This window comes from Lutjanus erythropterus, chromosome 20 (assembly GCF_056507025.1).
Source record: "Lutjanus erythropterus isolate fLutEry1 chromosome 20, fLutEry1.hap2, whole genome shotgun sequence".
Taxonomy (NCBI): domain Eukaryota; kingdom Metazoa; phylum Chordata; class Actinopteri; order Lutjaniformes; family Lutjanidae; genus Lutjanus; species Lutjanus erythropterus.
In genome coordinates this window covers 24,252,916-24,280,835 of record NC_139336.1, presented here as the reverse complement: position 1 = coordinate 24,280,835, position 27,920 = coordinate 24,252,916, and the positions used below count along the sequence as shown (strand labels likewise).

The window sequence follows — 27,920 nt, the reverse complement described above, 5'->3', positions numbered from 1 at the left end:
TCAAAATAATGCATTAGAAAACAAAAGCAGGATGGGGCTTGTATGAGAGTCTGTCTCATCTGCTGTTTTAAATTCATTATTTCACAGTTTCCTGTTATTCACAGTCAGTGTAGAGTGAAAATACATTAATAACCATCCTTTAAACCATTTGGGGTCGCACTTTATTTTACAGTACACTAGAAAGATGTAGAAAGTTGTCCTTTGTATCAAGTTTGACAAAAACTAGAGATGATATGTTCTTTATTTGATACCTATATTAAAGTCTAATAAAGCGTCTAATACTGGCTAACAAAAAATATATTATTTCTAGTTAATGTCTAATATGATAGAAAGTACAGCTTGTTGTGTAGTGTATTGTAACATAAACTGCAACCACATTTGGAAAATCTTCTTACACAAAAACTTCTCATGTTTATGTAATAATTCGCTCTTTATGCAGAGGTACAGGTTGGATAATCTCAACCTGTTTTCAGGAGTACTGAGTGTTAGAAATTTTCTTCCACAGTAATGTCTTCAGGTTGTTGAGGACTAGCGAGTGATGCACCTCCATCTGGCTTGCCAGACCGCTGAGTGTCACACAGGTGCGAAGCTGCTTCTCCAGATCCCCACGGAGGTCTGAGGGCGCCCCGAAAAGCAGAAAATCCTGCAAGAGCACACACACCTTGGCAAGATTGGGCTGTACAACCTCAGTATTACACTGCTTCACTAGTCGATCGCAGGTGGCCGTGCAGTCTCGGCCGTAAGTACAGTCTGCGTTCGTCTCACATCGCCGCCCCCTCAAAAATCCCCGCACAACTGCCTCAGATGCCACACTGCGCAGGTTGGCCATCTTGCAGTCATACTTTGCATTGTAGCCCACATGGCGAGGGCTGGCGTCACATATTAGGAAGCTCCCGTAGGACCCGTGAAAGACCTCCTCCACAAACTCCAGCAGGCCGATGGTGATGCGAGCCCTGCGTGGCCAGGCCGGTGCGAGCCAGTGGTTCAGGCTGGAGCTCAAGGCCTCTGGGACCAGAGCCTGCAGGTAATGGGGCACCTCCAGCCTGTAGAGGGAGCTGTGGCCCACACGTTCCGTCACGTACAAGTCACCACAGAAGCCGAGCAGCTTGGGGGTGTGCTCCTTCTCCTGCAGCGCCACCATCAGGAGGAACTCATTGATCTGGAGAAGAGCCCAGATAGACTTTGCCTCCGCCAGAGACACTTTGCCGTCCTGGTTGACATCAGCCAGGGTGATGACCCGGTCCACCAACGTGCTCAAAGATGACTGCTCACCAAGGTTAGCCTGCAAGAAGGAAGTTGACAAAATTTGATTATTATGCTGTAATCAAGAAATATTCAAGTTTTTGATTAGATAAGTCCTACTATCATTGGTGGCAGTTCTTCCATTTGATAACTTATATAGTGTAATTGCTGAGAGAGAGAACCTTGAGGAAACTGTGCAGCATCTCTTTAAATTCATCCATAGAGGTTCCACGAGTGGGTTTGTCAAATAAGCCCATCTCCTGTCGCAGCACAGAGTCTGGAGCCCCATCAACCTTCACTGGATCCTCAATACCACACTTGATCACAACAGGTCTCTCCTTCCACAGTCCACTGTACACCTGCAAGTACAAGAACATTTGAACGAAGAGAGATGAGAGAATATGTAAGAATGTTTGTATGTACGACACAATGACGGGCAGTGGCTGGGATTTTATTTCAAACACAGGCATCGATGTAATACAGGCTCTGAAAGTGCACACCCTGGAGATGGAGCTTCCGGACCACCAGGTTACATTAACATATTGCTCAATTTAACTGTTATAAACATCTAAAATATTGTTCATGATTTCATACGACTCATAAACAGACAGTCAGCAAACTTTCAGCATTCATTTTAATTCTAATTAATGTGAAACAGACAAACAAAAACAGACGTTCTAGACCAGAATGTAAATTTCAAAGGAGAACTTTCTGGCTGTTGCATTGCTGTCAGAGAAGCTGCTATTTCAACTTAGCATGTTTTCTTAAACTCTACTAACATATCATGGTCATTTTATGATTTAATACAATACATATATGACATATTTCTCCTTTCAAACTGCCCTTTTCAAACAGAAGAAAAACATTTTATTCATTTTTATTATTTTATTACATTTTATGTATTTTTAAACATGTTATGAATCATGGAGAATAAGCCATACACTCAAGTTTTGTTTTTTTTCTCCAGAAAATCAATGAGCAGAAAAATTTATGTTTCAGGTTAAACTGTAAACTGTTGATGAGCCACTAATTTTATTAGTTCAATCGGCAGGGTCTGGGCAAAATCTGACCCCAATCTGGCCATTTTATCATTTATAAATTGTTATATCATTGTTATTTTATTTAAATAATTTGTTAACTTTCAAACTTTCAGTTCACATTCACATTGATTATACAGAGACAACTATTATTTTAAAAAGCTGCTTAAGTGGAAACTACTTCTAGGATATAAAGGTGCATTGTTTTTTCTTCTACTTTTGTACATAATGTTTCTTTTCCAATTGTGAAAACTAACAAAGAGGAGCAAAAAAGGTTCATTGTTTTACATATTTAAATTAATAACTTTACAGATCAGACAGAGGAAATGTAAACATCAGGCGCTTGGCACTTAACTTTCAAATCTGGCCGTTCTAAAAAAAAGTTATTCAATAGGCCTGGTGGAGGAGAAGCTATGCTGGCTGCAAAAAATGTGAAAGGCAAAATTTAGAGCTAATGTTTGGTTTGTCCGTGCTTGGCAACATGACATCCTCCCTAGAAGCCGACCCGCCCCCTCTGTGGATATAAACGGCTCATTATAACATAATGAAAACACAATAATTCTTATTATCATGTGATTATACACCAATGAAAGCATACTCATAAATATTATATTCCATGTCTGTCATATTCTGTCAATAATCCCCTGTAAATCTCACACACTTGACCTTTAAAAAAGAATATCGCATTAATGGCATCATATTTTGTGTATTTGTAAAAAGTGTGTGAGGATAATGCCACATGAAATATACTGAAAGGCCTCAGGGGTTATGTAAAAAAAAAAGTTTGTGTTTCTGATTAGTATATAAGAAACTATTTTTAGAAAGCATTTTTTTAGCCAGAGGTGTGTGAGTGTTTCTGTTACCTGATGTGTGGAGGAGGTGGACATGCAGTGCTGCAAGGTGAGAGTCCTCTGATCACACAACGCCTTGCATGATGAGCCTGATATAATGCCCCTCCTATAGTGATCACACTGCAAAAGTAAACAGGAAATGCACTACATTAACAACAGGGAACAGATCCTCGTGCAAACGTAATAATTATACATCAAGCATTTCAAGACCCCTGATTATTTACACCTTCAACCAAACCTTTCTTTATGCTCCATCCAGTGCATTTCTAAAATCACATCAGACATTCTGCACGCATTTCCACAAACTGTTAGTTAACTGTTACTACTGGTAATTTAATACTATACCGGGTACAAATTTGAATCACACATTCATATTAACAACAGGTGTGTTATATTTATAGCTGTTTTACTGCCCCCAAGTGGGAAAAAATATGAATTCTTCCTGTTTTAAAGGATAGTTTGGATTATCTGAAATGGAGTTGTAATGAGTCATTTATCCAGAGTCGGTGTATTACCTACAGTAGATGATAGCCTGAGTTTGGAGAAGCAGCAGGAGCACCAGCACAGAATCTAAGCAATGAACGGCTATGGGAAGGGCCAGCATCAAAATACATTTTAGCCACCTAAAAAATATTTATCAGCATAAATGCACGCTATATTTTGAGTATTTCCTTGCTATCAGACAGCCTTTTTAGATGAGAAACCACCATTATGTAAGCCAAACATAATTTCATCTGTCATCATTTTACCCCACAGAACACGGTCTTTGCTGGACTACCGCTGCCTTGATTAGCTCATGTGTTTGTGTGACGTAAGTGTTTAAAGGGTTAGTTCAGATTCACCAAAGTCACATGATGACATAAACAAGTTAACCGATCAAGGTAGCGGTAGACCAGAAACTCCCATGTTCTGCAAGGTAAAGTGACTGATTTTTGCAGATAGTCTGGTTGCTTTGGAAAGAGATATTTGGCTCATATAATGGTGCTTTCCTGTGAGAAATGGCTGTCTGACAGCAAGGAAACACGGTTGAAATATTTTCAATATTGCATACGCACTGACTATCAATAAGTACCTCATACAACCCCCTTAAAATAATCCAAACTATCCCTTTAAGTCTAAGTGAGTTGCCCCATAAACGAAAGTGTAAATGTGTGTGGGTTCAAGTTCAAGTGAGAAACCGTCAGGCCAACAGAGGAGGCTGTGCATCATGTACAAAAAAAAGGATACAGCATACACAGGAACTCCTGCACACATCTAAGTTATACACAGAGTGGCAGAAGGTCATGTGATTTGTTGCCCTTTACACACACATCAATGGACTGAAAGGAAGAAGAGACAAGCAGGTTTAAAACTGCTTTATCAAAGCCTCAAGTAATCTTTTTCACCTCCAACTTTTACCCAGTATAAACTTTCGTTCTCAGAGTATCAGTACTGTAAACAGGTGGAAACAGTTACCCTGTCTCTGTCCAAGTTTAACAAAATCTGCCTACCAGCACCTCAAAAGCTCACGATTTAACAAGTAAAAACAAATGTTGGTTCACAGTGGGTTATGTGCCAGACCATTTCTTAGCCAAACCCACTGACTTCATGAAGTCTTGTCATCACTGTGAGGTTGCCAGGAGACGCCAGAATTTCAGCTAATTTAAGCTAACCCGCTGCTGGGTTTAGCATCAGGGAGTATCGATCTTTTAATCTAACCATCTTCCAAAAATGTCCAACTATGGCCCTTTTCCACACCAGCCATTCTGACATGAAATAGTAGAGGAAACACAGGTGTTATCAATTATACAAATTAAGTGTTTGTTGCATTCAGGCCAAACAGAGTCAGGATGCTACTATTGTGCATGTTGGCTCATTAGAAAGGCTCTGCTACACTAAATGGAATGGGACTTTAAAGGGATACTTTGGATTATTAATGTGGGATTATACGAGGTACTTATTGATGGTCAGTGTATTAGCTATAGTAGACAGCAGCCGGCACGTCCCCAGGTGGGAAAAGCACAGTAGCTATGTACTTCTGTGGACAGAATCAGCAACAAAAGGCATTTTAGCCACTTAAAAAGGAACAACCTGAAACAAAAATCAATACAGTTTAAGTGTATGCTATATTTAAAATATTTTCACCACTTAACCTTACTGTGAAACAGCCTTTCCTGCCATTATATAAGCCAAATATTGCTTCCTCCAAGCAACCGAACTCCAATTTTCCTAGCAGACCATGGGAGTTTTTGGTCTATCACTGCTTCGTTGTGACTTTGGTGTTTTAGAAGGATAGTTCACCTTTTGTCACACAACAACACAAATAAACTAACAGGTCAAAGCAGCCACAGCCAAGCAAGTCCTGTGTTCTGCAAGGTAGAATTACCGATTTCACCCATGGACTTTGGTTGGTTTGGAGAGGGCGATATTTGGCTTATATAATGACCGACAGCAAAGTAAAGTGAAATACCTTTTCTTGCTGACCCAGTCCACAGCAGTACATTGCTTAGCTTTGCTGGTGCCCCTCTCCGCTTTTCAAAAATGGGCGTGAGCCGACCCTTCGATTCAAAGTATCATCGGTAAGACCTGTGTCTACCCTGCTGTTTCATATCAACATGGCTGCCATGAAAAAGGTGTATTCCTTTCAGCTATTTCATATATGTATGGCCAGCTTTAACAATGCATTCCCATGATACCACTGTTCATACCCATGTAGGTCATTCATTGTGGTTTGCACTATATAAACTTTGAAACAGTATGAAGTAGCCTACTGACTTACATCCGATGAGCATGCCTCTCTGCCACCTATAGCAACAGGACTTTGTCTTCTACTATGCACAGTTAACCTGCCAGATTTCTAAGGTTTTCTAAACAAAATACAAAACAGCAACCAGCCAAAAACCTTCGTGTACCCAACAAAAATCAGACCCAATCAGCACTAATTCCAGTGGCATCAAATGTTACCTTGTAATCATGCTGTCTTTTACTTATCATTGTCTAAAACTGAGGCACACAAACTGTACATCCACATGCATGCAGGCACACGCACTGTTATTTGTCATAATGAGGTTACATCATTGATCTTCCATTATGCGTCAATAATTCTGTGTGGTTACCCGCTGAATCACCATTGTGCTCCTCAGTGTCTCATTAAATGTCAGTGCCTGTTCTGTTGTCAAGAGCCGAAAAGCCCTGGCGGCAGCTGGGCACAGCAGGAGAGGAGTTAAGCTATAGGCCGTGTCTTTAGTCAGGGTCAGGCCATGCATGAAGGAACCCCCAACTGTCCCTCCTCTTCCTCAAAAGACAGTCCTGCTGTCCAGTTGTCCTGCCATGTTTCCCTTTGTTTTGAAATCTTGCGCATTATTTAATAGGGGTGATTTCAATTTCAAATTAAAGATCAATCAAAATGAGGTAAATCAAAAATGAAAACCAGAATCCTCACATAATTATTATATTTCAAATAAATAGCTATCAGAACAAATAGCGATCAAAACTTACATTGAATAATGTGTTTGGTGAATGATTACACTCATGATATTTAGGTGTTTAAGCACTTGACTGCATCAGCTGGAATATTATCATCATTTATTCTATGCAGACCCCAAACATGGTCAAAATATTATAAAACATGCCAGGATGTAGACACATGTAGACAGGATGTAGAGCTTATTTTTAGCAAGTAACTCATGATACGTACAGCATTGCCTCTTCTTCTTGGTTCAAAACCAATCCATTCTGTATTGATTAGCATGTGTGCTATTGAAGCTTTTCACCCAGCTTGAATTTGTTGCAAAAACTACATTTTCTTTTACCCTTTAGAGCACTGGTTCCTAACCCAGGGGTCCTGACTCCCACTACAGGGTCATCAAAGCTTGACGAGGGGTTGCAAGGCCTTCTTGATTTTAAGTGGTGTTAGACAACTTATATATAATATATATAGCCGTACGTATCTCAGCATTTCACTCGCTTCCGTGAAGGAAACTGAATGACATTGCTATTTTTAAAGTTTAGATTATTATTTAAGATATAAAGTTTAAAAAAAATCTCACAGAAAAAAAGCCACAGTGAAGACCTGAACAATACAAACAACCAAAGAGCTTATGACCATCACCAGTCATCACAGAGAAGAAACCGCTGATTTGTTTTTAAAAGAAAACTACCTAGAAAAGAAAATACCTAATACAGATAATTGTAATAATAATACAAAGTTCCTAAAAATATCAGGAAATCTCATCTCATCCAAATGGCTAATTTCACACAAACTTCCTGCAGTTATTGTGTCATTATTTGGATTACTTGAACAATTTATGAGTTGTTCTGTACTGTTTTTGTTATGCATCCAATATATCATGAAATATCCATAAAATATGTCACTCAGTCAGGGATTGTGAGTTTATTCGATGATAGAAAAAGGTTGGGAATCACTGCTTTAGAGCAGTTATGGAGAAATTTAGAAGAATCTTTCATCTTTGGTCGAGACTAGTGCTACAACCAAATGAGATTTTTTTTTTTGCCCATTCTGGCCTGTAATGCACATGTTATATGGGTCTTATATTTAAGCACATCAGAGTTAGACGTCCCACATAATGTGAAATCTGATCATAATATTAATTTACTTCCCACAAATTAACCATTTAACTCAATAATATAATTTTGAATGAAGGATGAGGCATGACATCTGTCAGAGATTGTTGTACAGGAGAAATGTGAAGACACAGTAATGCAGTAATCTAAATTTCTGATCTTTCTGTAGCATCCTGATCACTGTCACACTGATGAAGTTATGAAACTGGCTGTCATAGCATTCAGAGGCTATACTTACAATGACCATATGGCACACATGCCCGCGGCAGAGTTCAGAGTAGGAGGCGTACTGCATGTAGATGACCCAGCTGGCGATGAGGATGCCCAGCCATGCCAAGAGGAGGTACTTCACCTTGATGGCTGGGATACGACTCTTGAGGAAGGCGGGAGAAAAGAGGTGGATGGAGGAGAGAAAGGTGAAGAGAAAACACAGTAAAATATTTAATTTAAAAAACTCAACATCAGCGTCTCTTTCCATAAATCATGACCTGGTTACTCAAAATAATCAACAGACCTTGTTGTGAGCAGTTTCATACCGAAACTATTTTCTTTCTGCTGTGCTTCAACTGTTTCACTGCATGGAAAGAAGCATGCACCTACTCATGGAGGAGAAGCTGTGGAGAGAAAATAGTTCCCACATGAACCTGCTAACAACACGGTCTGTAGATTATCTTCAGGTGCGGGGTCATGATTCCTGCAAAGAGACATTGCTGTTGGGTTTTTAAAATTTATTTTTTGGCACTTTGAACACCACAAGCTGAGTGTCATCTAGTTCCATTATATTCAAGAGAAGGCAGATATTTCTACGGCCAATATCTCTAAAACTCTGCAACTCACACCACGACCATCTAGGTGAATAAACTGCACTTTACAGGCACGAGAAAAACCATGTAATTTTGATTTGGGGTGAACTGTCCCTTTGAGTAAAAGTACAGCAAGTATTAACACAAAAATCTTTTTTTTTTTTTATTGTTGTATTACAGATAACATTAATCGATTGTTAATACTGATGTATCAATGTGTAGCCACATTTTATTACACAGCTTTGTTAAATACTTGTACTTGTTTGCTTCAGTAAGATCAACTTCAACTGTTCAACTGAGTTCAACTGATACAAACCCAAACAAAATACTTTTTGTTAGGCATTACAAAAAGGCTGGTAACCACTAATTAAAATGTCAACTATGCATTACATTTACAAGGTTATCATTTGGTTGTTTGTTTTTATGAAAAATATTAGTCTGAAGTGTAGGCATAACTAGTAACCACAGCTGTAAATAAATGCAGTGGAAGTGAATGGTAACCACAATATATCCCTCTGAAATACAATGGTTGAAAGTAAATGGGTACATTTACTCAAATACTGTACTTTAGTACTTTACTTGAGTATTTAATTTCGTGCTTCTTTATAATTTTACTCGGCTACATTTGGAAGTCAGTATTGTACGTTTTGCTCCACAACATTTATTTAATAACTTCATTTGCTAGTTACTTTGCAGATAAGGATTATTAATACAAAACTAGCCTACTAAAACATGATTTACATCCCAGCAGTATATAAAGTGGCTGAAATCAGCTCCACCTTTTCTAACTGCAACATGAAAGAGATTAACAGTTGAATGCATCAATAATTCAGTAGTATAATACACAGTATTCTAAAATAGGCAATCCTGCATGATGAGGACATTTACTTTTGGTGATTTAAGTAGATGCTAATACGTTTGTATTTTTACTTAGGTAAGATTTTGAATGCATGAGTATTTCCACACTGAGGCACTACTACTATTACCTTTATGTCAGTAAAAGATCTTCTCCCACTGTTCTTATTTAATTCTAAAAAACTCATAACGCAAGGAGTCATAAGCAAAAAGGACTGGAACCACTAATTTAAACAGTGCATTTTATTTTACAGGCTTATCTTTTTTTAATTAATGAAAAACTCTTAATCAGAAAATTAACTAGTGCCTACAGCTGAAAATAATAAATACATGCAGTGGAGTGAGTATCAGTAGAATAGAAGGTAGCATAAAATGGAAATACTCAAGTACAGTAAGAGAATAAATGTATTGAGTAACTTTCCATCACACAGGTCCTGACACAACAATAAATGAATGAACAGCTTGTCACTTAGCATGAAGACAAAACAAAGATAGCAAATACTGGCCTGCATCCTGCAATTCACGAGATGTTGTGATGCATGTGGACAGATACACCCTGACAGTTTGACATGCATGCAGACAATTAACCGTGTGGACCCTGTCCTAGCAACAAAGGACGGCAGCCTGACATCATGCATACCTGCAGACCTTTGGACAGAGGGCAGAAGAGCACCAAATGGACCAGTCTCCGCAGAGCCCTGGGCATCATGAGCGACTCTGATAGAGGAGGCAGCAGCGGAGCGAAGAACCAGTCTGATCACATCCTTACAGCAAACCTACGCCATGCGTCGCAAATAACCCAAACCAGCGTCTAATCATCAAACGCAGCATTTGCCATTCAGCCTGTCTTTCACTGCAACAACACCGGATCTTTACAATTTGGGTTCCTAATCAAATCTTTCAACATAAATCATTCGCCGGAGGAGGAAAAAAATGATCAAGAGCGCGTCCTTGAAATTGAGCGTTTTCAGATTTCAGCTCCATATGGGCCAGAAAGTCTCCGATACGGCCCGGAATGATTAAAGATCAGCCGAGATCAGCAGCAAATCCGATCAATGTAAAAAACATTATCTCATCAGATGAAATTAGACAAGATTGTGACATAGAAACAGCCAGTGGATCAACCGATGAGCACACAACCTCTGTTACCCAGCAGCGACTCATCACTGCGCTGCTTTAAAGGGGAAGATGCGGGATCTCTGTCAGCTGTGAGGAGTTTTTATACCGCCGACAGAAATCTGCCTGTGCTTCCTGTATTTGTTTAACCTGCCAGGAAAAATCAGCAGAGCTGCAGTAATTGGTCAGTTTTTATATAATATATTTTTTGTAAATAATGGTTAATCAATTTATTTATTTGTTTGAAAGAAAAATGTCTAAATTCTCAGATTTCAGCTTCTCAAATGTGAATATTTTCTGGTTTCTGTGGACAAAACGATATTTGAAAATTTTGGGGGCTTTGGGGAACAGTGATCAAAATTTTCATTTTCTGGCATTTTTTGGACCAAAATAAAACTAATGAATGACTGGAGAAAATGTCTGATGAATAAAATGATGATAAAAATAATTGGTTTTTTTTGCAGACCTCAAAACATAACAACACACACCCTGCTACACAAAAGACCATGTAGATGTAAGCAAAACTGGTGAGAGAATAAATGTTATGTGTGCTCTTAACAGTTAAGTTATAGACTACTTCTTTAACATTATTAACATCTTAGGAATTTCTATTTTATTGTAACATTTGTGTATTGTCCTACTTTAATTTGTTAATTTTTTTTGAACTTGCAGATTGCAAACAACTTGTCTCTCCTTCCTCGTCCATGCATACAGGCATTGTCAAAGGGTGGCCTGCAAGCCAATGGCAGCCATCATTAAAATCATTAAAAGATGATTAATGATTAGAGAAGCAGCATTCAGTTTTGTTTCCATATGCGTAGTAATGTCACTGCAGCAAATATTATTAATATTCAAGCAGCAAAACTAAAAACTGTAGTTATAAACCTCTCAGGAGAGAGGAAGCTCTCGTGAGGAAACAGAGGAAATATTTTTTAGACTGTTTTGATTGAAGTCCCGATTTAGATGGCTGCTTTACTTCAAACAAGTTCACTGTATGAACTGTAACTGTACATGTCCTTTTGGATGTGTCAAAGAACACAGGACATTGATTAACAGATCCTGATGATAGTGTCAGATTTAAACAATCAATGACGTTACAGCTGCTGCGTGAAAATGCCCAGAGCTTTATTTCACCCACCTGCTGCAATGATCCACTATTAATCAGAATGTTAATTTTTATGACCAGTGGATTGCAAAAGTTTCAAAATTGAAGCAGCAGTACAGTGCATAAAGGATCCCTTTATCATCCTGTTGATACTTTTGTTTTTTATATTCAGGATTTGGCAACATTGAAATCTGTAATGAGTAATTACATGTGTAATGTGGACTACAGCCAAAATGTTTACTCTAAAGGAATTATGGAATCATCTAATTGCCAGTCAAGAGGCAATAAATTACAAATATTGTCAATAAATCCTGATAAATCTTATACATGGGACCTTTAAGAGAAAATAGGCTTACAGCAGTGTGTCTGTTACCGCTCAAGTCATTTCAGAATAAAAGACCTCTGTTTGTCGATTGTGTTATTTGATCAAATCTCAAGTAAAACTCTGTAATAGTTTAACCCTCCCGCTGCCCCAGGGCCTTTCTGACCCAAGGTCCGAGTTTGTAAAAAACGATCTCTCCTGCAGCCTCCCCAGGGCCTCTCTGACCCGCGTTCCGAGTTTCCCAGTGGTGTGTGTGTGTGTGTGTGTGTGTGTGTGTGTGTGTGTGTGTATGTGTGTGTGTGTGCGTGCGTCTGACCCGGGGTCCGAGTTTCCCAGTGGGGGTCTCTCCGACCCGCGGTCCGAGTTTCCCAGTGGGGGTCTCTCCGACCCGAGGTCCGACTTTCCCAGTGGGGGTCTCTCCGACCCGGGGTCTCTTCGACTCGAGGTCCGGGTTTCCCAGTGGGGGTCTCTCCGACCCGGGGTCTCTTCGACTCGAGGTCCGGGTTTCCCAGTGGGGGTCTCTCCGACCCGGGGTCTCTTCGACCCGAGCTCTGAGTTTCCCAGTGGGGGTCTCTCCGACCCCGGGTCTCTTCGACCCGAGGTCCCAGTTTCCCAGTGGGGGTCTCTCCGACCCGGGGTCCGAGTTTGTCTAACGCTTGCTTCGATTGACTGACACATCTGAATTTGCCTGTATATACAGCTGCAATTTTTTTTTTGATTGTATGTACACTTATTCTCTTCCTTAACCTAGCAGACTGAGGCTGAAGTTCATTGCAGTGTACAAGCGTACGCCTGTATCTAATGATATGGACAGAATGAGCTAAATGAGGCAAAGTGTGGATAGCACACTCAAGAGACTGTTCTTTGTGCCCCCTGATACGGTGCCTTATCTACTGGAGGCGGTGTTTTGTCTGCTATGAAGCAAGGTGCTTTCTGCACCAATTCTCCTGTTTGTCATGGTTCCTGCCCTGGTTCTCTTTGGCATTAGTTCTGGTTCTAAAATATGCCCTCCCTTGGGTCTGTATGGAATATGTACCTCACTTATTCTACGTCCTGCCGGTGACTTTTCAAATTTTGCTGTCGGTAAGGTGCTGCTCCTAACTGGCTCCAGTTACTTCTCAGCTTCAGGCCCTTCTTTGGGTTTGTTATGGTAAGGAGAATCATTCAGGCGGCAAGTGTATTTACGATTGCAATGCCCCTTGGTTGATTTTTGTCCCTGAGCCTGTTTTGAAACCTGTGACGGAGCTTTCTGTGGGATTGGTGGGAGTACAGGAAATGCAGATGGAAGAGACGGGTTTGTCTTCTTTTGATGGGGAATCTTAACTGATGATTCCCGCTGTGTCTTAACCCTTTCTCCACGTAGTGGTGGTGGTTGTAGCGCTGGTCTTGGTTCACTAGAGGGTGATATCTCCTTAGTAGTTAGACCCACGCTGTCCTCTTGGCTGGGAATTCTGACTGATGATACCTGACATGTCTTAACTATCTCTACGTGGTGGTGGTGGTACTGGTCGTACATGAGTAGAGGGAGATATCTCTTCACCCACGCTGTCCTCTTGAATGGGAATCCTGACTGAGGATACCCGACGTGTCTTCACTCTCTCTTTAAGTGGAGACAGTGTTGGCGGTGGTAGTGGTCTTAGATCAGTAGAGGGAGATATCTCTTTATGTGGTGGTGGTGATACTGGTCTTGGTTCACTAGAGGGAGCTATCTCTTCAGTAGGTAAACCCACACTGTCCTCTTGACTGGAAATTCTGACTGATGATACCCGATGTGTCTTCACTCTCTCTCTACGTGGAGACAGTGTTGGTGGTGGTACTGGTCTTACTTCAGTAGAGGGACATATTTCTTTAAGTGGAGACAGTGTTGGTGGTGGTACTGGTCTTACTTCAGTAGAGGGACATATTACTGTGAGTGGAGACAGACTGAGGCTGAAGTTCATTGCAGTGTACAAGCGCACGCCTGTATCTAATGATATGGACAGAATGTGCTAAATGAGGCAAAGTGTGGATAGCACACTCAAGAGACTGTTGTGATGGATCCAGGTTCTTTGTGCCCCCTGATACAGTGCCTTGCCTACTGGAGGCGGTGTTTTGTCTGCTATGAAGCAAGGTGCTTTCTGCACCAATTCTTCTGTTTGTCATGGTTCCTGCCCTGGTTCTCTTTGGCACTAGTTCTGGTTCTAAAATATGCCCTCCCTTGGGTCTGTATGGAATATGTACCTCACTTATTCTACGTCCTGCCGGTGACTTTTCAAATTTTGCTGTCGGTAAGGTGCTGCTCCTAACTGGCTCCAGTTCCTTCTCAGTCTCAGGCCCTTCTTTGGGTTTGTTATGGTAAGGAGAATCATTCAGGCGGCAAGTGTATTTACGATTGCGATGCCCCTTGGTTGATTTTTGTCCCTGAGCTTGTTTTGAAACCTGTGACGGAGCTTTCTGTGGGATTGGTGGGAGTACAAGAAATGCAGATGGCAGAGACGGGTTTGTCTTCTTTTGATGGGGAATCTTAACTGATGATTCCCGCCGTGTCTTAACCCTTTCTCCACGTAGTGGTGGTGGTCGTAGCGCTGGTCTTGGTTCACTAGAGGGTGATATCTCCTTAGTAGTTAGACCCACGCTGTCCTCTTGGCTGGGAATTCTGACTGATGATACCTGACATGTCTTAACTGTCTCTTTACGTGGTGGTGGTGGTACTGGTCTTAGATCAGTAGAGGGAGATATCTCTTCACCAATGCTATCCTCTTGAATGGGAATCCTGACTGAGGATACCCGATGTGTCTTCACTCTCTCTCTACAGGGAGACGGTGTTGGCGGTAGTACTGGTCTTAGATCAGTAGAGGGAGATATCTCTTTATGTGGTGGTGGTGATACTGGTCTTGGTTCACTAGAGGGAGCTATCTCTTCAGTAGGTAAACCCACACTGTCCTCTTGACTGGGAATTCTGACTGATGATACCCGATGTGTCTTCACTCTCTCTCTACGTGGAGACAGTGTTGGTGGTGGTACTGGTCTTACTTCAGTAGAGGGACATATTTCTTTAAGTGGAGACAGTGTTGGTGGTGGTACTGGTCTTACTTCAGTAGAGGGACATATTACTGTGAGTGGAGACAGACTGAGGCTGAAGTTCATTGCAGTGTACAAGCGTACGCCTGTATCTAATGATATGGACAGAATGTGCTAAATGAGGCAAAGTGTGGATAGCACACTCAAGAAACTGTTGTGATGGATCCAGGTTCTTTGTGCCCCCTGATACGGTGCCTTGTCTACTGGAGGCGGTGTTTTGTCTGCTATGAAGCAAGGTGCTTTCTGCACCAATTCTTCTGTTTGTCATGGTTCCTGCCCTGGTTCTCTTTGGCACTAGTTCTGGTTCTAAAATATGCCCTCCCTTGGGTCTGTATGGAATATGTACCTCACTTATTCTACGTCCTGCCGGTGACTTTTCAAATTTTGCTGTCGGTAAGGTGCTGCTCCTAACTGGCTCCAGTTCCTTCTCAGCTTCAGGCCCTTCTTTGGGTTTGTTATGGTAAGGAGAATCATTCAGGCGGCAAGTGTATTTACGATTGCAATGCCCCTTGGTTGATTTTTGACCCTGAGCCTGTTTTGAAACCTGTGACGGAGCTTTCTGTGGGATTGGTGGGAGTACAGGAAATGCAGATGGCAGAGACGGGTTTGTCTTCTTTTGATGGGGAATCTTAACTGATGATTCCCGCCGTGTCTTAACCCTTTCTCCACGTAGTGGTGGTGGTCGTAGCGCTGGTCTTGGTTCACTAGAGGGTGATATCTCCTTAGTAATTAGACCCACGCTGTCCTCTTGGCTGGGAATTCTGACTGATGATACCTGACATGTCTTAACTGTCTCTTTACGTGGTGGTGGTGGTACTGGTCTTAGATCAGTAGAGGGAGATATCTCTTCACCCATGCTATCCTGTTGAATGGGAATCCTGACTGAGGATACCTGATGTGTCTTCACTCTCTCTCTACGGGGAGACGGTCTTGGTGGTGGTACTGGTCTTACTTCAGTAGAGGGAGATATCTCTTCACCCACGCTGTCCTCTTGAATGGGAATCCTGACTGAGGATACCCAACGTGTCTTCACTCTCTCTTTAAGTGGAGACAGTGTTGGCGGTGGTAGTGGTCTTAGATCAGTAGAGGGAGATATCTCTTTACGTGGTGGTGGTGATACTGGTCTTGGTTCACTAGAGGGAGCTAGCTCTTCAGTAGGTAAACCCACAGTGTACTCTTGACTGGGAATTCTGACTGATGATACCCGATGTGTCTTCACTCTCTCTCTACGTGGAGACAGTGTTGGTGGTGGTACTGGTCTTACTTCAGTAGAGGGACATATTTCTTTAAGTGGAGACAGTGTTGGTGGTGGTACTGGTCTTACTTCAGTAGAGGGACATATTACTGTGAGTGGAGACAGACTGAGGCTGAAGTTCATTGCAGTGTACAAGCGTACGCCTGTATCTAATGATATGGACAGAATGTGCTAAATGAGGCAAAGTGTGGATAGCACACTCAAGAAACTGTTGTGATGGATCCAGGTTCTTTGTGCCCCCTGATACGGTGCCTTGTCTACTGGAGGCGGTGTTTTCTCTGCTATGACGCAAGGTGCTTTCTGCACCAATTCTTCTGTTTGTCATGGTTCCTGCCCTGGTTCTCTTTGGCGCTAGTTCTGGTTCTAAAATATGCCCTCCCTTGGGTCTGTATGGAATATGTACCTCACTTATTCTACGTCCTGCCGGTGACTTTTCAAATTTTGCTGTCGGTAAGGTGCTGCTCCTAACTGGCTCCAGTTCCTTCTCAGCTTCAGGCCCTTCTTTGGGTTTGTTATGGTAAGGAGAATCATTCAGGCGGCAAGTGTATTTTACGATTGCAATGCCCCTTGGTTGATTTTTGACCCTGAGCCTGTTTTGAAACCTGTGACGGAGCTTTCTGTGGGATTGGTGGGAGTACAGGAAATGCAGATGGCAGAGACGGGTTTGTCTTCTTTTTTTCTTTTAAGTTATTTTTTTTGGCATTTTTGCCTTTTATTGACAGTGACAGCTGAAGGTATGACAGGAAAGGGGGGTGAAGAGACAGGGGATGACATGCAGCTAATGAGCCGCAGGCGGGATTCGAACCAGCGGCCGCTGCAGAAGACTAACAGCCTCAATACATGGTGCGCACGCCCTACCAACTGAGCTATAGGGGCGCCCCCGGTTTGTCTTCTTTTGATGGGGAATCTTAACTGATGATTCCCGCCGTGTCTTAACCCTTTCTCCACGTAGTGGTGGTGGTCGTAGCACTGGTCTTGGTTCACTAGAGGGTGATATCTCCTTAGTAGTTAGACCCACGCTGTCCTCTTGGCTGGGAATTCTGACTGATGATACCTGACATGTCTTAACTGTCTCTTTACGTGGTGGTGGTGGTACTGGTCTTAGATCAGTAGAGGGGGATATCTCTTCACCCATGCTATCCTCTTGAATGGGAATCCTGACTTAGGATACCTGATGTGTCTTCACTCTCTCTCTACAGGGAGACGGTCTTGGTGGTGGTACTGGTCTTACTTCAGCAGAGGGAGATATCTCTTCACCCATGCTGTCCTCTTGAATGGGAATCCTGACTGAGGATACCCGACGTGTCTTCACTCTCTCTTTAAGTGGAGACAGTGTTGGCGGTGGTAGTGGTCTTAGATCAGTAGAGGGAGATATCTCTTTACGTGGTGGTGGTGATACTGGTCTTGGTTCACTAGAGGGAGCTATCTCTTCAGTAGGTAAACCCACACTGTCCTCTTGACTGGGAATTCTGACTGATGATACCCGATGTGTCTTCACTCTCTCTCTATGTGGAGACAGTGTTGGGGGTGGTACTGGTCTTACTTCAGTAGAGGGACATATTTCTTTAAGTGGAGACGGTGTTGGTGGTGGTACCGGTCTTACTTCAGTAGAGGGAGATATCTCTTCACCCACGCTGTCCTCTTGAATGGGAATCCTGACTGAGGATACCCGACGTGTCTTCACTCTCTCTTTAAGTGGAGACAGTGTTGGCGGTGGTAGTGGTCTTAGATCAGTAGAGGGAGATATCTCTTTACGTGGTGGTGGTGATACTGGTCTTGGTTCACTAGAGGGAGCTATCTCTTCAGTAGGTAAACCCACACTGTCCTCTTGACTGGGAATTCTGACTGATGATACCCGATGTGTCTTTACTCTCTCTCTACGTGGAGACAGTGTTGGTGGTGGTACTGGTCTTACTTCAGTAGAGGGACATATTACTGTGAGTGGAGCCAGACTGAGGCTGAAGTTCATTGCAGTGTACAAGCGTACGCCTGTATCTAATGATATGGACAGAATGTGCTAAATGAGGCAAAGTGTGGATAGCACACTCAAGAGACTGTTGTGATGGATCCAGGTTCTTTGTGCCCCCTGATACGGTGCCTTGTCTACTGGAGGCGGTGTTTTTTCTGCTATGAAGCAAGGTGCTTTCTGCACCAATTCTTCTGTTTGTCATGGTTCCTGCCCTGGTTCTCTTTGGCACTAGTTCTGGTTCTAAAACATGCCCTCCCTTGGGTCTGTATGGAATATGTACCTCACTTATTCTATGTCCTGCTGATGACTTTTCAAATTTTGCTGTCGGTAAGGTGCTGCTCCTAACTGGCTCCAGTTCCTTCTCAGCTACAGGCCCTTCTTTGGGTTTGTTATGGTAAGGAGAATCATTCAGGCGGCAAGTGTATTTACGATTGCGATGCCCCTTGGTTGATTTTTGTCCCTGAGCCTGTTTTGAAACCTGTGACAGAGCTTTCTGTGGGATTGGTGGGAGTACAGGAAATGCAGATGGCAGAGACGGGTTTGTCTTCTTTTGATGGGGAATCTTAACTGATGATTCCCGCCGTGTCTTAACCCTTTCTCCACGTAGTGGTGGTGGTCGTAGCGCTGGTCTTGGTTCACTAGAGGGTGATACCTCGTTAGTAGTTAGACCCATGCTGTCCTCTTGGCTGGGAATTCTGACTGATGATACCTGACATGTCTTAACTGTCTCTTTACGTGGTGGTGGTGGTACTGGTTTTAGATCAGTAGAGGGAGATATCTCTTCACCCATGCTATCCTCTTGAATGGGAATCCTGACTGAGGATGCCTGATGTGTCTTCAATCTCTCTCTACGGGGAGACGGTGTTGGTGGTGGTACTGGTCTTACGTCAGTAGAGGGAGATATCTCTTCACCCACGCTGTCCTCTTGAATGGGAATCCTGACTGAGGATACCCGACGTGTCTTCACTCTCTCTTTAAGTGGAGACAGTGTTGGCGGTGGTAGTGGTCTTAGATCAGTAGAGGGAGATATCTCTTTACGTGGTGGTGGTGATACTGGTCTTGGTTCACTAGAGGGAGCTATCTCTTCAGTAGGTAAACCCACACTGTCCTCCTGACTGGGAATTCTGACTGATGATACCCGATGTGTCTTCACTCTCTCTCTGCGTGGAGACAGTGTTGGTGGTGGTACTGGTCTTACTTCAGTAGAGGGAGATATTTCTTTAAGTGGAGACAGTGTTGGTGGTGGTACTGGTCTTACTTCAGTAGAGGGAGATATTACTGTGAGTGGAGACAGACTGAGGCTGAAGTTCATTGCAGTGTACAAGCGCACGCCTGTATCTAATGATATGGACAGAATGTGCTAAATGAGGCAAAGTGTGGATAGCACACTCAAGAGACTGTTGTGATGGATCCAGGTTCTTTGTGCCCCCTGATACGGTGCCTTGTCTACTGGAGGCAGTGTTTTGTCTGCTATGAAGCAAGGTGCTTTCTGCACCAATTCTTCTGTTTGTCATGGTTCCTGCCCTGGTTCTCTTTGGCACTAGTTCTGGTTCTAAAATATGCCCTCCCTTGGGTCTGTATGGAATATGTACCTCACTCATGTACCTCAAATTTTGCTGTCGGTAAGGTGCTGCTCCTAACTGGCTCCAGTTCCTTCTCAGCTTCAGGCCCTTCTTTGGGTTTGTTATGGTAAGGAGAATCATTCAGGCGGCGAGTGTATTTACGATTGCGATGCCCCTTGGTTGATTTTTGTCCCTGAGCCTTTTTTGAAACCTGTGACGGAGCTTTCTGTGGGATTGGTGGGAGTACAGGAAATGCAGATGGCAGAGACGGGTTTGTCTTCTTTTGATGGGGAATCTTAACTGATGATTCCCGCCGTGTCTTAACCCTTTCTCCACGTAGTGGTGGTGGTCGTAGCACTGGTCTTGGTTCACTAGAGGGTGATATCTCCTTAGTAGTTAGACCCACGCTGTCCTCTTGGCTGGGAATTCTGACTGATGATACCTGACATGTCTTAACTGTCTCTTTACGTGGTGGTGGTGGTACTGGTCTTAGATCAGTAGAGGGAGATATCTCTTCACCCATGCTATCCTCTTGAATGGGAATCCTGACTGAGGATACCTGATGTGTCTTCACTCTCTCTCTACGGGGAGACGGTGTTGGTGGTGGTACTGGTCTTACTTCAGTAGAGGGAGATATCTCTTCACCCACGCTGTCCTCTTGAATGGGAATCCTGACTGAGGATACCCAACGTGTCTTCACTCTCTCTGTAAGTGGAGACAGTGTTGGCGGTGGTAGTGGTCTTAGATCAGTAGAGGGAGATATCTCTTTACATGGTGGTGGTGATACTGGTCTTGGTTCACTAGAGGGAGCTATCTCTTCAGTAGGTAAACCCACACTGTCCTCTTGACTGGGAATTCTGACTGATGATACCCGATGTGTCTTTACTCTCTCTCTACGTGGAGACAGTGTTGGTGGTGGTACTGGTCTTACTTCAGTAGAGGGACATATTACTGTGAGTGGAGACAGACTGAGGCTGAAGTTCATTGCAGTGTACAAGCGTACGTCTGTATCTAATGATATGGACAGAATGTGCTAAAGGAGGCAAAGTGTGGATAGCACACTCAAGAGACTGTTGTGATGGATCCAGGTTCTTTGTGCCCCCTGATACGGTGCCTTGTCTACTGGAGGCGGTGTTTTGTCTGCTATGAAGCAAGGTGCTTTCTGCACCAATTCTTCTGTTTGTCATGGTTCCTGCCCTGGTTCTCTTTGGCACTAGTTCTGGTTCTAAAATATGCCCTCCCTTGGGTCTGTATGGAATATGTACCTCACTTATTCTACGTCCTGCCGGTGACTTTTCAAATTTTGCTGTCGGTAAGGTGCTGCTCCTAACTGGCTCCAGTTCCTTCTCAGCTTCAGGCCCTTCTTTGGGTTTGTTATCGTAAGGAGAATCATTCAGGCGGCGAGTGTATTTACGATTGCGATGCCCCTTGGTTGATTTTTGTCCCTGAGCCTGTTTTGAAAACTGTGATGGAGCTTTCTGTGGGATTGGTGGGAGTACAGGAAATGCAGATGGCAGAGACGGGTTTGTCTTCTTTTGATGGGGAATCTTAACTGATGATTCCCGCCGTGTCTTAACCCTTTCTCCACATAGTGGTGGTGGTCGTAGCACTGGTCTTGGTTCACTAGAGGGTGATATCTCCTTAGTAGTTAGATCCACGCTGTCCTCTTGGCTGGGAATTCTGACTGATGATACCTGACATGTCTTAACTGTCTCTTTACGTGGTGGTGGTGGTACTGGTCTTAGATCAGTAGAGGGAGATATCTCTTCACCCATGCTATCCTGTTGAATGGGAATCCTGACTGAGGATACCTGATGTGTCTTCACTCTCTCTCTACGGGGAGACGGTGTTGGTGGTGGTACTGGTCTTACTTCAGTAGAGGGAGATATCTCTTCACCCACGCTGTCCTCTTGAATGGGAATCCTGACTGAGGATACCCAACGTGTCTTCACTCTCTCTTTAAGTGGAGACAGTGTTGGCGGTGGTAGTGGTCTTAGATCAGTAGAGGGAGATATCTCTTTACATGGTGGTGGTGATACTGGTCTTGGTTCACTAGAGGGAGCTATCTCTTCAGTAGGTAAACCCACACTGTCCTCTTGACTGGGAATTCTGACTGATGATACCCGATGTGTCTTTACTCTCTCTCTACGTGGAGACAGTGTTGGTGGTGGTACTAGTCTTACTTCAGTAGAGGGACATATTACTATTACTTACTCAATGTGCTTGAGGGAGATATCTCTTTACGTGGTGGTGGTGATACTGGTCTTGGTTCACGAGAGGGAGCTATCTCTTCAGTAGGTAAACCCACACTGTACTTTTGATTGGGAATTCTGACTGATGATACCCGATGTGTCTTCACTCTCTCTCTACGTGGAGACAGTGTTGGTGGTGGTACTGGTCTTCAGTAGAGGGACATATTACTGTGAGTGGAGACAGACTGAGGCTGAAGTTCATTGCAGTGTACAAGCGTATGCCTGTATCTAATGATATGGACAGAATGTGCTAAATGAGGCAAAGTGTGGATAGCACACTCAAGAGACTGTTGTGATGGATCCAGGTTCTTTGTGCCCCCTGATACGGTGCCTTGTCTACTGGAGGCGGTGTTTTGTCTGCTATGAAGCAAGGTGCTTTCTGCACCAATTCTTCTGTTTGTCATGGTTCCTGCCCTGGTTCTCTTTGGCACTAGTTCTGGTTCTAAAATATGCCCTCCCTTGGGTCTGTATGGAATATGTACCTCACTTATTCTACGTCCTGCCGGTGACTTTTCAAATTTTGCTGTCGGTAAGGTGCTGCTCCTAACTGGCTCCAGTTCCTTCTCAGCTTCAGGCCCTTCTTTGGGTTTTGTTATGGTAAGGAGAATCATTCAGGCGGCAAGTGTATTTACGATCGCGATGCCCCTTGGTTGATTTTTGTCCCTGAGCCTGTTTTGAAACCTGTGACGGAGCTTTCTGTGGGATTGGTGGGAGTACAGGAAATGCAGATGGCAGAGATGGGTTTGTCTTCTTTTGATGGGGAATCTTAACTGATGATACCTGACATGTCTTAACTGTCTCTTTACGTGGTGGTGGTGGTACTGGTCTTAGATCAGTAGAGGGACATATTTCTTTAAGTGGAGACGGTGTTGTTGGTGGTACTGGTCTTACTTCAGTAGAGGGAGATATTACTGTGAGTGGAGACAGACTGAGGCTGAATTTCATTGCAGTGTACAAGCGCACGCCTGTATCTAATGATATGGACAGAATGTGGTAATTGAGGCAAAGTGTGGATAGCACACCCATGAGACTGTTGTGATGGATCCAGGTTCTTTGTGCCCCCTGATACGGTGCCTTGTCTACTGAAGGCGGTGTTTTGTCTGCTATGAAGCAAGGTGCTTTCTGCACCAATTCTCCTGTTTGTCATGGTTCCTGCCCTGGTTCTCTTTGGCACTAGTTCTGGTTCTAAAATATGACCTCCCTTGGGTCTGTATGGAATATGTACCTCACTTATTCTACGTCCTGCCGGTGACTTTTCAAATTTTGCTGTCGGTAAGGTGCTGCTCCTAACTGGCTCCAGTTCCTTCTCAGCTTCAGGCCTTTCTTTGGGTTTGTTATGGTAAGGAGAATCATTCAGGCGGGAAGTGTATTTACGATTGCGATGCCCCTTGGTTGATTTTTGTCCCTGAGCCTGTTTTGAAACCTGTGACGGAGCTTTCTGTGGGATTGGTGGGAGTACAGGAAATGCAGATGGCAGAGACGGGTTTGTCTTCTTTTGATGGGGAATCTTAACTGATGATTCCCGCCGTGTCTTAACCCTTTCTCCACGTAGTGGTGGTGGTCGTAGTGCTGGTCTTGGTTCACTATAGGGTGATATCTCCTTAGTAGTTAGACCCATGCTGTCCTCTTGGTTGGGAATTCTGACTGATGATACCTGACATGTCTTAACTGTCTCTTTACGTGGTGGTGGTGGTACTGGTCTTAGATCAGTAGAGGGAGATATCTCTTCACCCACGCTATCCTCTTGAATGGGAATCCTGACTGAGGATACCTGATGTGTCTTCACGCTCTCTCTACGCTTAGACAGTGTTGGTGGTGGTACTGGTCTTACTGCAGTAGAGGGAGATATCTCTTTACCCACGCTGTCCTCTTGAATGGGAATCCTGACTGAGGATACCTGATGTGTCTTCACTCTCTCTCTACGGGGAGACGGTGTTGGTGGTGGTACTGGTCTCACTTCAGTAGAGGGAGATATCTCTTCACCCACGCTGTCCTCTTGAATGGGAATCCTGACTGAGGATACCTGATGTGTCTTCACTCTCTCTCTACGCTTAGACAGTGTTGGTGGTGGTACTGGTCTTACTGCAGTAGTGGGAGATATCTCTTTACCCACGCTGTCCTCTTGAATGGGAATCCTGACTGAGGATACCTGATGTGTCTTCACTCTCTCTCTACGGGGAGACGGTGTTGGTGGTGGTACTGGTCTTACTTCAGTAGAGGGAGATATCTCTTCACCCACGCTGTCCTCTTGAATGGGAATCCTGACTGAGGATACCTGATGTGCCTTCACTCTCTCTCTACGCTTAGACAGTGTAGGTGGTGGTACTGGTCTTACTTCAGTAGAGGGAGATATCTCTTTACCCACGCTGTCCTCTTGAATGGGAATCCTGACTGAGGATACCTGATGTGTCTTCACTCTCTCTCTACGCTTAGACAGTGTTGGTGTTGGTACTGGTCTTACTGTAGTAGAGGGAGATATCTCTTTACCCACGCTGTCCTCTTGAATGGGAATCCTGACTGAGGATACCTGATGTGTCTTCACTCTCTCTCTACGCTTAGACAGTGTTGGTGGTGGTACTGGTCTTACTTCAGTAGAGGGAGATATCTCTTCACCCACGCTGTTCTCTTGAATGGGAATCCTGACTGAGGATACCTGATGTGTCTTCACTTTCTCTCTACACTTAGACAGTGTTGGTGGTGGTACTGGTCTTACTGCAGTAGAGGGAGATATCTCTTTACCTACGCTGTCCTCTTGAATGGGAATCCTGACTGAGGATACCTGATGTGTCTTCACTCCCTCTCTACGCTTAGACAGTGTTGGTGGTGGTACTGGTCTTACTTCAGTAGAGGGAGATATCTCTTCACCCACGCTGTCCTCTTGAATGGGAATCCTGACTGAGGATACCTGATGTTTCTTCACTCTCTCTCTACGCTTAGACAGTGTTGGTGGTGGTACTGGTCTTACTGCAGTAGAGGGAGATATCTCTTTACCTACGCTGTCCTCTTGAATGGGAATCCTGACTGAGGATACCTGTTGTGTCTTCACTCTCTCTCTACGCTTAGACAGTGTTGGTGGTGGTACTGGTCTTACTTCAGTAGAGGGAGATATCGCTTTACGTGGTGGTGGTGATACTGGTCTTGGTTCACTAGAGGGAGCTATCTCTTCAGTAGGTAAACCCACACTGTCCTCTTGACTGGGAATTCTGACTGATGATACCCGATGTGTCTTCACTCTCTCTCTACGTGGAGACAGTGTTGGTGGTGGTACTGGTCGTATTTCAGTAGAGGGACATATTTCTTTAAGTGTAGACAGTGTTGGTGGTGGTACTGGTCTTAGATCAGTAGAGGGAGATATCTCTTCACCCAAGCTATCCTCTTGAATGGGAATTGTGACTGAGGATACCTGATGTGTCTTCACTCTCTCTCTACGGGGAGACGGTGTTGGTGGTGGTACTGGTCTTACTTCAGTAGAGGGAGATATCTCTTTACCCACGCTGTCCTCTTGAATGGGAATCCTGACTGAGGATACCCGACGTGTCTTCACTCTCTCTTTAAGTGGAGACAGTGTTGGCGGTGGTACTGGTCTTAGATCAGTAGGGGGAGATATCTCTTTACGTGGTGGTGGTGATACTGGTCTTGGTTCACTAGAGGGAGCTATCTCTTCAGTAGGTAAACCCACACTGTCCTCTTGACTGGGAATTCTGACTGATGATACCCGATGTGTCTTCACTCTCTCTCTACGTGGAGACAGTGTTGGTGGTGGTACTGGTCTTAGATCAGTAGAGGGAGATATTTCTTCACTCACGCTGTCCTCTTGAATGGAAATCGTTACTGAGGATACCCGATGTGTCTTCACCCTCTCTTTATGTGGAGACAGTGTTGGTGGTGGTACTGGTCTTACTTCAGTAGAGGGAGATATCTTTTCACCCACGCTGTCCTCTTGAATTGGAATCCTGACTGGAGACACTCTGTATGTCGTCTGTTTCACTTCACAGGGAGGTGAGATGATGAAGGACGCAGAGGCTGCACTGGACGCACTGGATGTAGGTGAACAAGGTTCCTCTGGGGCTTGTCCTTGGCTCTCTTTCCTTTTGCTCTCTTTTGCCAAGACAGTATTCTCTGCAAAGATTAATAAAAAAAAATTTAAAACTGGATGTTACACATGGTTTAAAAAACACATTGATATGGATACAAAATACACTGCTCTCGAGTCTGGTATTAGGGGGCTGTCATCTTTTTTTTTTTTTTTGCAACCAGAGCATGCATAGTACTGGCGAGAGTGTGGAGCTGCTGAGTGAACTACTGTGACTTGGGTGGGGTTTGGTTTTGACTTGTCCATTCAGAAGGAAATAATAACATCCTGCATGTTCACAGTCGTTTTCATATTACAACTAAAATGAATCCAAAAACATTTTAAGTGAAAGTGAAGTGGAGTTGTTGAATCTTGATCCATATTTGATCAGCATTACCTAGTTTTACAGTTTGATATGAGTTTGGGTTTTATGAGTTTTCTGGCCATGATATTCCATGGATGTATTAAGGATCTTTCTCGTATTCCAACCAAAAAATGTACTAAACTATGTTTCCAACAACATTTTAAGAGGAAATAGGCAATGTAGCAACATACTCTTGATCGATGTTTGATCAATACTGTGTAGTTTGTAAGTTTTGATCTGAGTTTTGGGAGACTACCTCGGAAATCAGATTTTGTCATATTACATCTAAACAGTATGCTAACTTGTATTTCAGAAAGCATTTTAAGTGAGACAAAGGCAATGTAGTAACAGAATCTCGATTGACATTTGATCTTAGTTTCAGGAGGCTCCATTGGAAACCGAAAAGACATTGGAAGTCACCAGGTCGCAATCTTTCTCATATTTCAACTAAAGAAAACTAAAATTCATTTCTGAAAACATTTTAAGCAAGAATCATCCATATTTGATCATTACCGTCTAGTTTGATGGTGAGCCCTGTGTTTTGTACTGGAGGGGCTCACTGAGAATGACTTGTCAATCACATGGTAGCTATGATAGCCTAAAGCATGCCCTATTTTATCATCTATTCTACTCTAAATGGGACCATAATTTACAAAACTGATATGATCCTGTAAACAATAAGACTTGAGACCATAAACTCATTAGGGAAATGTTTACTGAGGTCATAAATCAAGTGAGAAGCAGTGTCATTTTCTCACAAGCCTCCACCTTGTTTGCTACTGGTGACATTGCCCCCTGCTGGGCGTTAGAAAGAATGCAGGTTTAAAGCTTTTTCCACACTGGCTTCACTTTTCAGACCAGGAAACGATGTCCACTTATTCTACTGTCTATGCTATCATCTCATAATAAAACCTCAAAGCTAAGACAACCACAAACAGACTGAGAAAAGACATTAATGACTGAACACAGAGACCGCAGTCATCCTCTCAAATTCAAACTAAATTTACATTTATGACCTGAAAGTTCTGACTATTGTTAATTTAAATCTAGTGTTTGGTTAAAGATAAATGAATCACTCTTCATATATCTATACATATTAATTAGCTACAAATGTGGACCATGATTCGCTTTGAACATCCTAAACTAAATATTATATCTAAGTATAGATGAAAACATAAAACTCTGACTTACCCCACTGCTCTTGATACTGAAAGGCGACCTCCTTGATATCTCTCGATTCGTGGTCCCTGGACTGTGCTATTTCAGCCACATGGGTAGAGAGAAATTCTGGGATGTCATCTGGCTGTGCTAAGAGTGTTGCTCTGATCACACACTCCAGCAAAGTTTTTACACCGTATGGTATGGAGTTATTAGCGCTCATCTTTTATGTTATCCTAGAAAAACGTCCTTTCCTGAAGATTTCTTGTGGAAATGTGATCTGGAGATGTATGCAGAAAGTATTAGAATTCCATCAGAATTCTATCAGAATCAG

General features: G+C 43.2%; 2 protein-coding genes across 2 annotated transcripts; both read right to left on the bottom strand.

Annotated features, from left to right (window-relative positions):
- Positions 1 to 253: 253 nt before the first annotated feature.
- dipk1b (divergent protein kinase domain 1B) lies at positions 254 to 10,506 on the bottom strand. The gene is made up of 5 exons (XM_084745864.1): positions 9,992 to 10,506; positions 7,932 to 8,066; positions 3,143 to 3,250; positions 1,425 to 1,601; positions 254 to 1,282 (listed from the first exon to the last, which is right to left on the bottom strand). Exons 1-5 carry the CDS (start codon positions 10,058 to 10,060, stop codon positions 470 to 472), a joined length of 1,302 nt encoding a protein of 433 aa, XP_084601990.1. The 5' UTR covers positions 10,061 to 10,506; the 3' UTR covers positions 254 to 469.
- On the bottom strand, positions 10,472 to 27,809 carry LOC146308546 (uncharacterized). Its single transcript, XM_084746653.1, has 5 exons — positions 27,620 to 27,809; positions 25,960 to 26,111; positions 23,015 to 23,763; positions 12,211 to 12,572; positions 10,472 to 10,557 (listed from the first exon to the last, which is right to left on the bottom strand). Exons 1-5 carry the CDS (start codon positions 27,807 to 27,809, stop codon positions 10,472 to 10,474), a joined length of 1,539 nt encoding a protein of 512 aa, XP_084602779.1.
- Positions 27,810 to 27,920: the final 111 nt, after the last annotated feature.

Bases quoted from the DNA above. Each gene is read 5' to 3' on its own strand.
- LOC146308546 (XM_084746653.1), bottom strand. From the start codon at position 27,809: ATGAGCGCTAATAACTCCATACCATACGGTGTAAAAACTTTGCTGGAG. The intron at 26,112-27,619 runs GTAAGTCAGAGT...TAATCTTTGCAG, and splicing joins TCAGTATCAAGAGCAGTGGG to AGAATACTGTCTTGGCAAAA. The intron at 10,558-12,210 runs GTCAGACGCACG...AACTCCTCACAG, and splicing joins CTGGGAAACTCGGACCCCGG to CTGACAGAGATCCCGCATCT.
- dipk1b (XM_084745864.1), bottom strand. From the start codon at position 10,060: ATGATGCCCAGGGCTCTGCGGAGACTGGTCCATTTGGTGCTCTTCTGC. The intron at 3,251-7,931 runs GTAAGTATAGCC...TTACTTTTGCAG, and splicing joins ATGTGTGCCATATGGTCATT to TGTGATCACTATAGGAGGGG. The intron at 1,283-1,424 runs GTTCTCTCTCTC...TCCTTCTTGCAG, and splicing joins TGCTGCACAGTTTCCTCAAG to GCTAACCTTGGTGAGCAGTC.